This window comes from Dendropsophus ebraccatus, chromosome 15, assembly GCF_027789765.1.
Source record: "Dendropsophus ebraccatus isolate aDenEbr1 chromosome 15, aDenEbr1.pat, whole genome shotgun sequence".
NCBI lineage: Eukaryota > Metazoa > Chordata > Amphibia > Anura > Hylidae > Dendropsophus > Dendropsophus ebraccatus.
In genome coordinates this window covers 73999890-74013520 of record NC_091468.1, presented here as the reverse complement: position 1 = coordinate 74013520, position 13631 = coordinate 73999890, and the positions used below count along the sequence as shown (strand labels likewise).

The following is a 13631-nucleotide window of genomic DNA, read 5'->3' as shown; positions in this document are numbered from 1 at the left end:
GAGAAAGGAAAGCGAGGGAAGCTGTTATCGCAGCCGGTGTCTCAGCACGGACAGCTGGCCGCCTTCCTCCAGGCGCACGAGCATCTCAGCTGGTTACACGAGATCAACAGTCAGGACTACGGAAAGGTGATAAATGAGACAACGTGTGCGGCCTCCTCTAGCAGTAATATATTGGGCGGGCTGTGTGATGGGTCTCCTCTAGCAGTAATATATTGGGCGGGCTGTGTGATGGGTCTCCTCTAGCAGTAATATATTGGGCGGGCTGTGTGATTGGCCTCCTCTAGCAGTAATATATTGGGCAGGCTGTGTGATTGGTCTCCTCTAGCAGTAATATATTGGGCGGGCTGTGTGATGGGCCTCCTCTAGCAGTAATATATTGGGCGGGCTGTGTGATGGGTCTCCTCTAGCAGTAATATATTGGGCGGGCTGTGTGATGGGTCTCCTCTAGCAGTAATATATTGGGCGGGCTGTGTGATGGGTCTCCTCTAGCAGTAATATATTGGGCGGGCTGTGTGATTGGTCTCCTCTAGCAGTAATATATTGGGCGGGCTGTGTGATGGGCCTCCTCTAGCAGTAATATATTGGGCGGGCTGTGTGATGGGTCTCCTCTAGCAGTAATATATTGGGCGGGCTGTGTGATGGGTCTCCTCTAGCAGTAATATATTGGGCGGGCTGTGTGATGGGTCTCCTCTAGCAGTAATATATTGGGCGGGCTGTGTGATGGGTCTCCTCTAGCAGTAATATATTGGGCGGGCCGTGTGATTGGCCTCCTCTAGCAGTAATATATTGGGCGGGCTGTGTGACGGGTCTCCTCTAGCAGTAATATATTGGGCGGGCTGTGTGACGGGTCTCCTCTAGCAGTAATATATTGGGCGGGCTGTGTTATTGGCCTCCTCTAGCAGTAATATATTGGGCGGGCTGTGTGATGGGTCTCCTCTAGCAGTAATATATTGGGCGGGCTGTGTGATTGGCCTCCTCTAGCAGTAATATATTGGGCAGGCTGTGTGATGGGTCTCCTCTAGCAGTAATATATTGGGCGGGCTGTGTGATGGGCCTCCTCTAGCAGTAATATATTGGGCGGGCTGTGTTATTGGCCTCCTCTAGCAGTAATATATTGGGCGGGCTGTGTGATGGGTCTCCTCTAGCAGTAATATATTGGGCGGGCTGTGTTATTGGCCTCCTCTAGCAGTAATATATTGGGCGGGCTGTGTGATGGGTCTCCTCTAGCAGTAATATATTGGGCGGGCTGTGTGATGGGTCTCCTCTAGCAGTAATATATTGGGCGGGCTGTGTGATGGGTCTCCTCTAGCAGTAATATATTGGGCGGGCTGTGTTATTGGCCTCCTCTAGCAGTAATATATTGGGCGGGCTGTGTGATGGGCCTCCTCTAGCAGTAATATGTAGGATGTATTGGCCTTGTATGTCATGGATCTTGTCTTTCCGTACAGGCTCATAGAACGCTGCAAACTCTGGCAAACATGGAAACACGATACTTCTGCAAAAAGAAAACGCTGTTGGGATTGAGTAAATTGGCGGCTTTAGCGTCTGATCTCCATGAGGATATACTCCGGGAGAAAGTTGAAGGTATATATATATATATGAACTGGAGAGAATGGAACGGCTGCACATCCCATCTATGGCTGATACTAATGCCGCTAGGCCTATATTAAAAATCAACACCAGAGTGTCTGTATATGAATTGATCAAGCCATATTGCCCCGTGTACCACCGCGCAGGTCCTCTGGTCCACACGGGTCCCTACGCTAACTCCACACCGTGTCGGTCAGCGACCGCCAACCCCGCAAAGCGTGCACGTGCAGGGAAGGGAGGCCATGGAACGGCCCTGCAACCCCAATGTCACAGGACCAGACCCAAAAAGCCCCACCAAAACCCGGCCAGCACCACCGGGTCTTTGATGGTCGGCTACTCTTTTAGATTTAGGCTGGAATCGCACCTGGCGGCTTCTGTGCCAGAACCAGAAGAGGATTCAGATGGGAAATCTAAGGAGGATTCTTCTCTGTTGGATCCACAGACGCTGCCGTGTGATTCCAGCCTGAAGTCTGTGCCGGAGAAGAGGCCACATGGACGCCATGGTCTATGCAATAAACGTCACCATAACATTTGCTTTTCTTATGTTATACACAATACAATGATGCTGCAACCAAGATTTCATGTGAACAATTAGACCTGGTAATTCTTTAGAATCCCATCCAATGAGAGGGACGCCAGTGTACACCCCAGTGTTCTGTCGCAGCTACAGCCCAGCCCCCAGCCGCAGCCATGTTCATATTCTGCTGGACTCTGTAGCATGGTCGTGCAGAAACTTGATGGAAGAGGCTGAACGTAGTAACACGTGGGCTATGTGCAGGCCATTAAAGTGGATGGCTCTTCTGCAGTGCGCTGACTTAGGGTATGTGCACACTACGGAATCCTGGTAAATCACCCCCATGGATTCCGCAGCTCGCCCCCGCTCACGGACGTGCGCATCTCCACTGTCCCATAGGCCTCATTCAATGGTTTCTTCAGATTCCGCTGTCCGCTTGAAAAATGAACCCGCTTATTCTTCGGGCAGATAGCGGAATCTGAACCTATGGGACCAGTGGAGATGGCTGAGGAGACGTGATGGAGCAGCACCCTATCCCAGCAGGACTACACATGGGGCCTGGCTGAGGAGACGTGATGGAGCAGCACCCTATCCCAGCAGGACTACACATGGGGCCTGGCTGAGGAGACGTGATGGAGCAGCACCCTATCCCAGCAGGACTACACATGAGGCCTGGCTGAGGAGACGTGATGGAGCAGCACCCTATCCCAGCAGGACTACACATGGGGCCTGGCTTAGGAGACGTGATGGAGCAGCACCCTATCCCAGCAGGACTACACATGGGGCCTGGCTGAGGAGACGTGATGGAGCAGCACCCTATCCCAGCAGGACTACACATGGGGCCTGGCTGAGGAGACGTGATGGAGCAGCACCCTATCCCAGCAGGACTACACATGGGGCCTGGCTGAGGAGACGTGATGGAGCAGCACCCTATCCCAGCAGGACTACACATGGGGCCTGGCTGAGGAGACGTGATGGAGCAGCACCCTATCCCAGCAGGACTACACATGGGGCCTGGCTGAGGAGACGTGATGGAGCAGCACCCTATCCCAGCAGGACTACACATGGGGCCTGGCTGAGGAGACATGATGGAGCAGCACCCTATCCCAGCAGGTCATAGAAGCTTCATGTGGGAATATTTTACAGCTGACAACAAATATGTATTTTTTTTTGTAGAAATATCAAACCAAGAACGTTTTCTCCTTTACCAAGAGACGTTGCCTAAGCAGCTCCTGGAGGACAGAAGATGGGACCTGAACGTCCTGCCTGTATTCTCTCCATTAAGACTGGTCAGGGTAGGTGACCACTTCCCCGCCATTTCTGGGACAATCCTCATTGGCTATTTTAGTGTTTTCTTCACAGAGCAGGAGGGATTTTCTATGGGATTTGCTGCTACTCTGGACAGTTCCTGACATGGACAGAGGCAGCAGCAGAGAGCACTGTGTCAGACTGGAGAGAATACACCACTTCCTGTAGGACTTACAGCAGCTGATAAGTACTGGAAGGCTGGAGATTTTTATATAGAAGTAAATTACAAATCTCTGGTACCAGTTGATGCTTACTCCTTTAAAGGGAACCAATCACTGGAAAAACGCATATAGAGCTTTTGAAATGTGCTGTTAGAGCACACAGCACACTTGCCACACATGTTTCCATAGCCTCCGTGCCTTCCCCGTGTAAGCCGCAAAGTAACTTTATAAAACTGGCGCCCTGTATGCTAATTACCTGAGGTAGTCACCTGGGCGGTGTTCGGCTAGCAGGTAGTCACGGTCCCCTGGGCGTTCTTCCGCTGTAATCACGCCCCTCTGGGCGTGATTCAAATGTCAGAGTGGCTGTGGCGTCACTCGTGAGCGCGCCGTGCCCAACGTCGGCGCGCTTACGTACTGATGCCGGACGCCGCCGCACATGCGCAGTGCAGCCGCTTCCATTCCGGTTGGACTGCGCCTGTGCAGAATAGCCTCGAACTCCGGCTAACAGGCTATTCGAGGCTATTCTGCACAGGCGCAGTACCGCCGGAATGGAAGCGGCTGTACTGCGCTTGCGCGGCGGTGTCCGGCATCAGAACGTCACAGCTACTCGGCCATTTGAATCACGCCCAGAGGGGCGTGATTACAGCGGTAGAACGCCCAGGGGACCGTGACTACCTGCTAGCCGAACACCGCCCAGGTGACTACCTCAGATAATTAGCATACAGGCCGCCAGTTTTATAAAGTTACTTTGCGGCTTACACGGGGGAGGCAAGGAGGCTATGGAAACACGGGTGCTGGGTGCTCTAACAGCACATTTCAAAAGCTCTATATGCGTTTTTCCGGTGATTGGTTCCCTTTAAGCATCACATATATTTGTAATGTCATATGTTTTTGTTCCTTTCTGATGTGAGATTGGGCAGTAGTACAAGACAATGGCTTGAGATTAGATTGGGCAGTACATGTTACTGTGACAGGATGTTATGTATCGCAGTCCTTTGCAGACAGGGAAGGTTTTTCTTTAAACGAAAGGCAGATTTATTTTATTTTTTTTAATGACCCTGTCCCCACTTTTTGCATTCTGACTCCTCTACTCAGGTGTAAAGGGTTAATTTAGCAGTTTTCATATCTTATTTTATATCAAACGTCATGGTGCTTGTTCAAGTAAAAAGTGATCTTATTTCATCTGCAGATTGTGCTAAATGGGCGGGGCTTCACGGCTACAGCGCCACTTAACCCCACCCACAGCTCCACAGTTGTTCCCTCCCCTCTGTGACGTCATGGGCACATAGGCCCCTACCCCTCAACGCCCATTGGTATGGTCTAGGGCCGGGCGAGCTGGGTCCCTGGGGTCCCCACGGGGTGCCCACAGCTAGGGCTGGCCCGGGGCTCTGGAATCTAAGTTCCAGATCCCCTGGCCAGAGCGACCCAGATGTGCGTACCCACATACAGCTAAAGGAAACAGCAGCGGGGCAGAGACACAGGGGCTTCCTGTATGACAGGTGGCTGCCTGCACCGGAAGCCAGAAGAGGACCGAGGGACCTGAAGAGGAGCTGGAGGCAGCATGGTGATAGGTGAGTATCTGGTGGGGGAATCCTGCACAGAGGGAGCCCCGATAATCCCGCCGCCGCCCCACAATAAGCCCCGGCGCCAAAGTTTACATGTCATCCAGCTCTCCCAGCATCCTATATGTCAGTGTAATGGAGGTCACCCAGCTCTCCCAGCATTCTGTATGTCAGTGTAATGGAGGTCACCCAGCTCTCCCAGTATCCTGTATATCAGTATAATGGAGGTCACCCAGCTCTCCCAGCATCCTGTATGTCAGTGTAATGGAGGTCATCCAGCTCTCCCAGCATCCTGTATGTCAGTGTAATGGAGGTCACCCAGCTCTCCCAGCATCCTGTATGTCAGTGTGTAATGGAGGTCACCAGCTTTCCCAGTATACAGTTTGGGACCTTATAAGTGGGAAAAGGGGAAGTTGCTGGAAATGTGAGGAGCCTAAGATGTCTGTCTGGCAGGTCCTAAAGAGATGAATTGTAGCTGCAAGAAACAGTCATGGAGGCCGGGGCCGGATGGGGAGGAAACGGGACCTGTCAGATCAAAGAAGACGTCACCTGTGAGTCACTTTATAATGATTTTGTATTCAGTGGAACATTATTTGGCAGGGGTGCAACACTGTTCTATGCCGCAATACACACACTGCTTCTTTCTAATAACCCGAATCTTGATAAAATCCCCCCCCACTTCCCCAGGGCTGAACTGAGTGAGGGGGGGCGCTTTTATCAAGATCCGCCCTGTTGCCAAAATGACCTAGAAACTGCCCTGGTATTTGCCAACCTAGAGGGGCCGCGGCCTAGACCTTTAGGCCAGCCTGTTCCAATGGTTGGCAAGGAGGGCGGGGCCTATGTGCCTATGATGTCGTTGAGGGGCAGGGCCAACAGTGACTCTGTGGGTGGGGCCAAGTGGTGCTGCTGCCGTGAAGCCCCACCCACTTAGCACAATTTGCAGTTGATAAAAGACCACTTTTTACCTAAACAAGCAAGACGTATGTATAATCTGATTTTGTTAACATTTTGAAAGAAAAGTAGAAACAGACGACAAGGAAAATGTCCATCATAGAGAAAGGTAGGAGCAGAAAACTTTTACAATATCACAATGTCTGCTGCACAAAAGGAATGACGAGAAAATAGGAAAGCTCGGCAGCTGTATACAAGATAATTCCCTGGGGGTAAATTGGGCAGTATGGACCGTGCACAAATCCGTGCACAGAGAAGAAGAGGAGCTGGAAGGTTCCTCCAGGGTGGTCCCGTAGAGGGGACCATAAACAAAACTGTGGCCAAAGATGCAGCGGACCAGCCTAAACCGAAGAACGGGGAACCTCAAAGAGAAGGTAAGGAGAAGAGGACAAAGGAAAGCGAAATGGGAAAAGAGAGGGGGGGACAAGGGGTACATACCCTGACCGGGGGGGTCAGAAGGGGCTGGCAGCTTCACAGGTAAACATAGCAGGAGAACAATGTCTGAAAAGCAACCAAGGCGTCCTGACAGTTTTATACCGTTTGTTGGACCCCGAAGCCTCAGCAGATAGCGCCTCCATACGGTGAAGGTGTGACATCTCAGTCTGCCACTCAGTCATGGCGGGTACCTGAATAGAACGTCAATAGCGGGAAATAACGGACCGAGCTACAGACAAACAAAAACGAAGAAGACTTTTTTTCTGTCGGCCTATAGCGCCAGGGAGTATGGAAAGGAGGGCCAAGTAGCAAGACGCATGATATCAAATAAGGTACGAAGACTGCTACATTTACCTATTACACCTGTGTAGAGAAGTCAGCATGCAAAAATGGTGACAGGGTCACTTTAAAGATCTGAGGACCTGTCAGCACCGTCTCGGCCTGTCTCAACCCTTCTCTGCCCGTCTCAACCCTTCTCTGCCCGTCTCTGCCCTTCTCAACCCGTCTCTGCCTGTCTCTGCCCTTCTCTGCCCGTCTCAGCCCTTCTCAACCCGTCTCTGCCCTTCTCAACCCTTCTCTGCCCGTCTCAGCCCTTCTCTGCCCGTCTCAACCCTTCTCTGCCCGTCTCAACCCTTCTCTGCCCTTCTCAACCCGTCTCAGCCCTTCTCTGCCTGTCTCAGCCCTTCTCTGCCCGTCTCAACCCTTCTCTGCCCGTCTCTGCCCTTCTCTGCCCGTCTCTGCCCGTCTCTGCCCTTCTCTGCCCGTCTCAGCCCTTCTCTGCCCGTCTCAGCCCTTCTCTGCCCGTCTCTGCCCTTCTCAGCTCTTCTCTGCCCGTCTCAGCCCTTCTCTGCCCGTCTCTGCCCTTCTCTGCCCGTCTCAGCCCTTCTCTGCCCGTCTCAGCCCTTCTCTGCCCGTCTCTGCCCTTCTCAGCTCTTCTCTGCCCGTCTCAGCCCTTCTCTGCCCGTCTCTGTGTTACATAGGTTAGGACTGGGGTAGAGAGTTTAGTGAAAAAAATAATTGCGTTAGAAACAAAGGCCGGGTGATGGTATCAGTTACCGTCCACGGATCGCAGGCTAAAAATATTGCTGTACTTCATGTTTCTACTTTCATGTCACAGCTATACATAAGCGAGGAGAACAGAAGGGCAAACGAATACGATTTCAAGAAAGCCCTTGATCTCCTGGAGTATATTACTGAGGTATGAACACGCTCCTATGATCACCTTTCTATCCCACTGTATGGAGATAATAGACAGGCTTGGTGCTGGAGGGATCGTATTGCACTGATTCTATTGCAAGTTACTAATATAGAACGCAGACGTGGCCTCTACACCTGTATACACGGTGCTCTGTGCGCAGGACCTGTACGCTGCTAAATGCCGCTTGCCAACCCCGTGCTGCCAGTATAAGGGAAATACAGATTGCACATTATGGAATATTAAATGGAACTTTGTAATATACAGTTTAATTTTTTTTTTTATGTTCCCTGCAAAAAGAGACATAACACAGGTAGTGCCCTCACCCCAGGCCTGTGCATAGAAATAGGGTGGGTGTGTTGGTGTTGGGGTGTGTCGGGATGTGTTGGTGTGTGTCTCTGTCGGGGTGTGTGTGTCGGTGTCGGGGTGTGTGTGTCGGTGTCGGGGTGTGTGTGTCGGTGTCGGGGTGTGTGTGTCGGTGTCGGGGTGTGTGTGTCGGTGTCGGGGTGTGTGTGTCGGTGTCGGGGTGTGTGTGTCGGTGTCGGGGTGTGTGTGTCGGTGTCGGGGTGTGTTGGTGTCGGGGTGTGTTGGTGTCAGGGTGTGTGTGTTGGTGTCGGGGTGTGTGTGTTGGTGTCGGGGGGGGTGTTGGTGTCGGGGGGGGGGTGTTGGTGTCGGGGGGTGTCGGTGTCGGGGGGGGTGTTGGTGTCGGGGTGTGTGTGTTGGTGTCGGGGGGGGGGTGTTGGTGTCGGGGGGGGGGGTGTTGGTGTCGGGGGGTGTCGGTGTCGGGGGGGTGTTGGTGTCGGGGTGTGTCGGTGTGTGTGTTGGTGTCGGGGTGTGTCGATGTCGGTGTCGGTGTGTGTTGGTGTCGGGGGGGTGTTTGTCGGTGTCGGGGTGTGTGTGTGTCGGTGTCGGGGTGTGTGTGTGTCGGTGTCGGGGTGTGTGTGTTGGTGTCGGGGTGTGTGTGGCATGTGTGTCTTGGCTTCCCATCACAAGTTCTACAGTTTTGACAAGCTGCCATAGTTTCCATGTTTTTCCAGTGATGAGCGGACATGTTAGTTTCATGCAGCAGCTGTAGTGCACAATGGAGTAATAGTTATGTGTAAATTAGTGTATGGCAGGCTAGAGCTATTGAATAGCTACAACTCCTATCATGTTGTGATATGTTTGTCATTAATGGGAGTAGTAGTTACGCTTTAAATCAGTAGTTATAGTACATTGCTGTGGATACGGCTGCTGGTTTATCGATATAGATGGTAATTTGCTTTACTGAGGCAGAATTCTATCATGAAGGATGATTTATTTAATGTGCTAGGCAGCTAATATATAGAGTTACATGCTTATATATATTGTTTAATCTGTACCATGGGTGCTGCAGTTACTATGGAGCTTTACTGCACTTCTGTCTTTACTCAGCATCTGTACCCCACTCGCATCAGGAGAAACAGCCTGAGGGGGGTGATAGGTACCCTGTAACATGGATGAGTGATAGGTACCCTGTAACATGGATGAGTAAGTCATAGGTACCCTGTAACATGGATGAGTAAGTCATAGGTACCCTGTAACATGGATGAGTAAGTCATAGGTACCCTGTAACATGGATGAGTAAGTCATAGGTACCCTGTAACATGGATGAGTAAGTCATAGGTACCCTGTAACATGGATGAGTAACTGATAGGTACCCTGTAACATGGATGAGTAACTGATAGGTACCCTGTAACATGGATGAGTAACTGATAGGTACCCTGTAACATGGATGAGTGATAGGTACCCTGTAACATGGATGAGTGATAGGTACCCTGTAACATGGATGAGTGATAGGTACCCTGTAACATGCATGAGTAAGTCATAGGTACCCTGTAACATGGATGAGTGATAGGTACCCTGTAACATGGATGAGTGATAGGTACCCTGTAACATGGATGAGTAAGTCATAGGTACCCTGTAACATGGATGAGTGATAGGTACCCTGTTACATGGATGAGTAAGTGATAGGTACCCTGTAACATGGATGAGTAAGTGATAGGTACCCTGTAACATGGATGAGTGATAGGTACCCTGTAACATGGATGAGTGATAGGTACCCTGTAACATGGATGAGTAAGTGATAGGTACCCTGTAACATGGATGAGTAAGTGATAGGTACCCTGTAACATGGATGAGTAAGTGATAGGTACCCTGTAACATGGATGAGTAAGTGATAGGTACCCTGTAACATGGATGAGTTCCTGGTCTGTAACTGTTAGGATCCCGGTAGTGCCGCCATTGTGTGCCGATCCCGCAGAGTAATCGCTCAGGATCTGCAGCTCAGAGGCTTCTTCTTCATCAATAATTTTATGATCAAATCTTCAGTTTGGGAAACAAAATAAGAATAAAACACAGTTTGTTTGTTTTTTAAGGATGAGGAGGTGGATATTGAAGAGCTGAAGCTGGATGTTCTGTGCAAAGCTATAAAGAGAGACACGTGAGTAGGAACTCCTGGTGCTACCCCTCTGTATATATCGCAGCCCCTATATATCGCAGCCCCGCAGCCTCTGTAAATATATCGCAGCCCCTATATATCGTAGCCCGCAGCCTCTGTATATATCGCAGCCTCTGTATATATCGCAGCCCCGCAGCCTCTGTATATATCGCAGCCCCGCAGCCTCTGTATATATCGCAGCCCCGCAGCCTCTATATATCGCAGCCCCGCAGCCTCTGTATATATCGCAGCCCCGCAGCCTCTGTATATATCGCAGCCCCGCAGCCTCTTTATATATCGCAGCCTCTGTATATATCGCAGCCCCGCAGCCTCTGTATATATCGCAGCCCCGCAGCCTCTGTATATATCGCAGCCTCTGTATATATCGCAGCCCCGCAGCCTCTGTATATATCGCAGCCCCGCAGCCTCTGTATATATGACAGCCCTGCAGCCTCTGTATATATCACAGCCCTGCAGCCTCTGTATATATCGCAGCCTCTGTATATCACAGCCCTGCAGCCTCTGTATATCGCAGCCCCGCAGCTTCTGTATATCGCAGCCCCGCAGCTTCTGTATATATCGCAGCCTCTGTATATATCGCAGCCCCGCAGCCTCTGTATATATCACAGCCCCGCAGCCTCTGTATATATCACAGCCTCTGTATATATGACAGCCCTGCAGCCTCTGTATATATCACAGCCCTGCAGCCTCTGTATATATCGCAGCCTCTGTATATATCACAGCCCTGCAGCCTCTGTATATATCGCAGCCTCTGTATATCACAGCCCTGCAGCCTCTGTATATCGCAGCCCCGCAGCTTCTGTATATATTGCAGCCCCGCAGCCTCTGTATATATCGCAGCCCCTGTATATATTGCAGCCCCGCAGCCTCTGTATATATCGCAGCCCAGCAGCCTCTGTATATATCACAGCCCCGCAGCCTCTGTATATATCCTTATTCTTAAGGATGAGGAGGTGGATATTGAAGAGCTGAAGCTGGATGTTGTGTGCAAAGCTATAAAGAGAGACACGTGAGTAGGAACTCCTGGTGCTACCCCTCTGTATATATCGCAGCCCCGCAGCCTCTGTATGTATCGCAGCCTCTGTATATATCGCAGCCTCTGCATGTATCGCAGCCCCACAGCCTCTGTATATATCGCAGCCCCGCAGCCTCTGTATATATCGCAGCTTCTGTATATATTGCAGCCTCTGTATATATCGCAGCCTCTGTGTATATATCGCAGCCCCGCAGCCTCTGTGTATATATCGCAGCCCCGCAGCCTCTGTATATATCGCAGCCCCGCAGCCTCTGTATATATCGCAGCCCCGCAGCCTCTGTATATATCGCAGCCCCGCAGCCTCTGTATATATCGCAGCCCCGCAGCCTCTGTATATATCGCAGCCCCGCAGCCTCTGTATATATCGCAGCCCCGCAGCCTCTGTATATATCGCAGCCCCGCAGCCTCTGTATATATCGCAGCCTCTGTATATATCGCAGCCCCGCAGCCTCTGTATATATTGCAGCCCCGCAGCCTCTGTATATATCACAGCCCTGCAGCCTCTGTATATATCACAGCCTCTGTATATATCACAGCCCTGCAGCCTCTGTATATATTGCAGCCTCTGTATATCGCAGCCCCGCAGCTTCTGTATATATTGCAGCCCCGCAGCCCCTGTATATATTGCAGCCCCTGTATATATTGCAGCCCCGCAGCCTCTGTATATATCGCAGCCTCGCAGCCTCTGTATATATATCGCAGCCCCGTAGCCTCTGTATATATCACAGCCCCGCAGCCTCTGTATAGATCACAGCCTCTGTATATATCACAGCCCTGCAGCCTCTGTATATATCACAGCTCCACAGCCTCTGTATATATCGCAGCCTCTGTATATATCGCAGCCTCTGTATATATCACAGCCCTGCAGCCTCTGTATATATCGCAGCCTCTGTATATATCGCAGCCTCTGTATATATCGCAGCCTCTGTATATATCGCAGCCTCTGTATATATTGCAGCCTCTGTATATATCGCAGCCCCGCAGCCTCTGTATATATCACAGCCCCGCAGCCTCTGTATATATCACAGCCCCGCAGCCTCTGTATATATCACAGCCCCGCAGCCTCTGTATATATCACAGCCCTGCAGCCTCTGTATATATCACAGCCCTGCAGCCTCTGTATATATCACAGCTCCGCAGCCTCTGTATATATCGCAGCCTCTGTATATATCACAGCCCTGCAGCCTCTGTATATATCGCAGCCTCTGTATATATCGCAGCCTCTGTATATATCGCAGCCCCGCAGCCTCTGTATATATCACAGCCCCGCAGCCTCTGTATATATCACAGCCTCTGTATATATGACAGCCCTGCAGCCTCTGTATATATCACAGCCCTGCAGCCTCTGTATATATCACAGCCCCGCAGCCTCTGTATATATCACAGCCTCTGTATATATGACAGCCCTGCAGCCTCTATATATCACAGCTCCGCAGCCTCTGTATATATCGCAGCCTCTGTATATATCACAGCCCTGCAGCCTCTGTATATATCACAGCCTCTATATATCACAGCTCCGCAGCCTCTGTATATATCGCAGCCTCTGTATATATCGCAGCCCCGCAGCCTCTGTATATATCGCAGCCCCGCAGCCTCTGTATATATCGCAGCCCCGCAGCCTCTGTATATATCGCAGTCCCTGTATATATCACAGCCCCGCAGCCTCTGTATATATCACAGCCCCGCAGCCTCTGTATATATCACAGCCCCGCTGTGATGCCTCTTTTTGAGGCATCAAAGCAACAAGTCATCAGTTTGGTCACATGATCGGTACCAACTTAAACACCTCTTAAATGCCAAGATGTCTCCTTGCTTTTGTGCTTGGTGGAAAATAAAGGCTGCATTTTAGAATATTTTGGTGCATTTGAGGCTAATATATATATATATATATTATATTATATTATATTGTGACAATCTGGGGGTCACTCACTTGCTGGGATCGCCATCTCCTGGGCCTGAGACAGTCGGCACATCACAAATTGCAGTCCAGTCAGTGCTGTACGCTTTATACTGACCTCAGTCGCTTTATTTATCCGTTCAAATAACACAAGACATAGGCAACACTGCCAATAAAATAAAACCTGGGCCGTCTAGCCACTGACTACACATTGCAGCTTCCCTAGCTGACTTTCTGAGCCTACTGCTCCACTTGACCAGGTACACTGGTCTCACCCAGACTTGTGTGCAGCTCCCACAGGCCTAGCGCTGCCTGTTCTCCCACCCTGGGAGTCTTCACCTGGGAGCCATCACCTGGGCAGCTCTGGGGTCTCTAATAGATCCACCAGGTGGTTTCAGAGCCTCATTAGTTCTAGGGATGGAGTGGAGTATCTGGACCCGGAGCTTCACCTGAACTCCAATTCCCGCTCCAGAGGCCCAGAACCGCCTCTTGCAGCCCCACCA

At 50.9% G+C, this 13631-nt stretch overlaps 1 protein-coding gene across 1 annotated transcript in view; it reads left to right on the top strand.

Annotated features, from left to right (window-relative positions):
* Nucleotides 1–13631, top strand: part of NUP133 (nucleoporin 133) — a 112576-nt gene that overhangs the window by 94223 nt on the left and 4722 nt on the right. Inside the window, exons 20-24 of the mRNA XM_069954709.1 lie at nt 1–126; nt 1449–1584; nt 3281–3399; nt 7639–7719; nt 10113–10177. The exon at nt 1–126 is cut by the window's left edge and continues 33 nt beyond it. Of these exons, the coding sequence (XP_069810810.1) occupies nt 1–126; nt 1449–1584; nt 3281–3399; nt 7639–7719; nt 10113–10177 (527 nt within the window). The remainder of the gene's footprint in view (nt 127–1448; nt 1585–3280; nt 3400–7638; nt 7720–10112; nt 10178–13631) is intronic.